This window comes from Zingiber officinale, chromosome 9A, assembly GCF_018446385.1.
Source record: "Zingiber officinale cultivar Zhangliang chromosome 9A, Zo_v1.1, whole genome shotgun sequence".
NCBI classification, from domain to species: Eukaryota; Viridiplantae; Streptophyta; class Magnoliopsida; order Zingiberales; family Zingiberaceae; genus Zingiber; species Zingiber officinale.
In genome coordinates, this window is record NC_056002.1 from 4,706,096 (window position 1) to 4,709,088 (window position 2,993).

Consider the following 2,993-nt stretch of genomic DNA (forward strand, 5'->3'; position numbering starts at 1 on the left):
GGCTCTTGATTAAGACGTTGCACCTTTTTCCTACCAGATCGTGCGAAGTTATTTTTTTTTCAGTAAAACTTTGATCCTGTAACTGCATTATTTTGGCATCAAATTGAATTGACCTCCTTTAGAAGGGGGTGACGTAAAATTTGATATTTTGATTGTCTATCAAACAAATTTTAAGCACAATGGTATGCCCAATTAAACCCTAAAGCCAAACGCCAGTTCAATCTCTTATTGCCCCTAAGTTTTGGTGCGATAGCAAGAGGAGAAGTGAGTACTAATGATTCAAATCTCATCCAAAATATATTATTCATCCTGACGACCAAGAAAATTGTGTTATGAGATCGAATGTATCATCATTAAAATTAAATTTTTTATTAAAAGAATAAATATATATTCAATAAATTATTAAAGTTTGATCACATTTTGAGGAGGTGGAGCTAATATTTCAGCGTTTTGTATTTGCGTTGTTGGGGGAGTGCGGGGCGAGGGTTGACCACGTCCGGACCGCAAAAGAATTAAAAGATCGATCACTTGGGCTTCGAAATGGAACCAATGAAACTCCAACGGGAGCGCCAAGGCAATCTCCGCGGCGGAAGGGGATGGTACGGAGCGGCGGCGGAGATGGAGTCCGAGAAGAAGAAGGCGGCGATGGCGGAGGACAGCGACGTGGACGAGCTCCTGGCGGCGTTAGGTTACAAAGTCCGATCGTCGAACATGGCCGACATCGCGCAGAAGCTGGAGCAGGCGGAGATGGCTATGGGAAGCAGCGTCGTCGCCAACGATGATGACCTTTTTTTCCAACTTGCGGCCGATACCGTCCACTACAACCCCTCGGACATTTCCACCTGGGTCGATAACATCCTCTCGGAGCTCAACGGGCCTCCTCCTCCTCCTCCTGTCTCGTCGCCGCCTCCCAACGCCCCTGCTCCGCTCGATCCGCAGAAACGCCATCCCGAGGCTCTCCCCTCCGATGCGGCGCAATCCTCCATCACAACCGTCGAACTTCCCCTGCCTACCCGCCGCCCGGCTCAAGTCTACGACCTCGAGCCACTCCCAGCTGTCAACGTCGCGCGTGCTCGAGGACGATTCGCCTACAGTTCGGATCCCCAGATGGACGTCGTCGATCCGTCGCCGAGAGATTCGAAGAGGATCAAGTTCTGCAGTTCGCCCCCTTCGTCGTCGTCCTCGACCACCGACGCGGCGACTTCAACCGCGTCCAATCTGCCAGCGGTGGTAGTCGACACGCAGGAGGCTGGGATCTGCCTCGTACACGCGCTGTTGGCCTGCGCAGAGGCGGTGGAACAGGGAAACCTCCAGGCAGCGGACGCCCTGGTGAAGCAAATCACGGTGCTGGCCGCTTCCCAGGGCGGCGCGATGCGCAAGGTCGCCGCTTATTTCGCGGAGGCCCTCGCCCGCCGCATATACAGGCCGCCTCCCCTGGGTGGGGTTGTCGGATGCCCCTCTTTCGATTCCGTTGCGTTCGATGACATGCTGCACGCGCACTTCTACGAGAGCTGCCCCTACCTCAAGTTCGCGCACTTCACCGCCAACCAGGCAATCCTCGAGGCCTTCGCCGGCTTCCGCCGGGTGCATGTCGTCGATTTCGGGATGCGTCAGGGCCTGCAGTGGCCCGCCCTTCTACAGGCACTTGCTCTTCGCCCCGGCGGACCGCCTTCGTTCCGCCTCACCGGGATCGGGCCGCCGCAGCCCGACAACTCAGACGCTCTGCAAGAGGTAGGATGGAAACTTGCGCAGTTCGCCGAAACTATCCGTGTGGACTTCCGCTACCGCGGTTTCGTGGCCTCTAGCCTCGCGGATCTGGAGCCTTCTATGTTACTCGGCAAAAACTCCGACGACTGCGGCGGAGCCGAGAAGGAGGAGCCAGAGGTAGTGGCGGTGAACTCGGTGCTCGAACTACATCGGCTGCTGGCGCGGCCGGGAGCACTGGAGAAGGTGCTGGGGACGATTAGGGCGGTTCGGCCTCGCATCTTGACAGTGGTGGAGCAGGAAGCGAACCACAACGGCGGGACGTTTCACGAGCGGTTCACGGAGGCGCTCCGCTACTACTCCACCGTGTTCGACTCTCTGGAGGGCGGGGGGAAGAGTGGCGGCGAGCGGGACCAGGTGATGTCAGAACTTTATCTCGGCCGGCAGATCTGTAACGTGGTGGCGTGCGAAGGTGCGGAGCGGAGGGAGCGGCACGAGGCGGTGGAGCAGTGGCGGGAGAGATTGACGGGGGCCGGCTTCGAGTCCGTTCCCATCGGCTCCAACGCTTTCAAGCAGGCTAGCATGCTCCTCGCCCTCTTCGCCGGCGGAGACGGCTACCGGGTGGAAGAGAAGGACGGCTCCCTCACCCTCGGCTGGCACACCCGCCCGCTGATCGCCGCCTCTGCCTGGCGCGTCGCCGCCGCCGATCCTCCTTCGCTCGATGATCATTTCCAAGATGCCTTCCGTGTCAGCCGTCCGAGTTGCATCGCACGGCCCCAAGCATCGTTCGGCGTGGGGTCCGCAGGGAATCGGGTACGGTAACTTAGCCCGCAGGATCCGCCCAGGCTCGGCTCACGCCGGTGGTGGGGCCTCTTTTCTCCTCCCGTCCTTTTTTTTATCTTTTCCGTCAAATGTTAAATCGTTCACGAACCACTGGCGCTCTACTTTAATGATGTATCGATCTACGAAGCTGCACCTACCCAATTAATCATTTCTACTTTTACCATATTTGGATCGACCTGATCAGCATTCAGCCGTACGTTGCATCTTCAAAACTAAAATGCTTTCCGCCAAAAACACTAGAACAAAATCCTGTTTTCCTTCAATAAAGAGTTTCTATTTATAAAGAAAAATAATAATGATTCTATCCGTGCACTAAGTCGATGAAAATTAGAGGCGTGATGTTTTCTGCTGCTCTTAGGTGATCTTCGCAATGATGTAAACTTTCGATGAACCTGCAACAAAGTCAGGCCGGGAACGGATTCCCGGCGACGACCCTCCGACGCTCA

The 2,993-nt window shown here is 55.8% G+C and overlaps 1 protein-coding gene across 1 annotated transcript; it reads left to right on the forward strand.

Moving 5' to 3' along the window:
- The first annotated feature begins 428 nt into the window (after positions 1-428).
- On the forward strand, positions 429-2,712 carry LOC122020116 (DELLA protein SLR1-like). The gene has a single exon (XM_042577879.1). It carries the CDS (start codon positions 541-543, stop codon positions 2,524-2,526), a length of 1,986 nt encoding a protein of 661 aa, XP_042433813.1. The 5' UTR covers positions 429-540; the 3' UTR covers positions 2,527-2,712.
- Positions 2,713-2,993: the final 281 nt, after the last annotated feature.

Excerpts from the sequence above, each read along its gene's own strand:
- LOC122020116 (XM_042577879.1), top strand. The coding sequence starts at position 541 with ATGGAACCAATGAAACTCCAACGGGAGCGCCAAGGCAATCTCCGCGGC.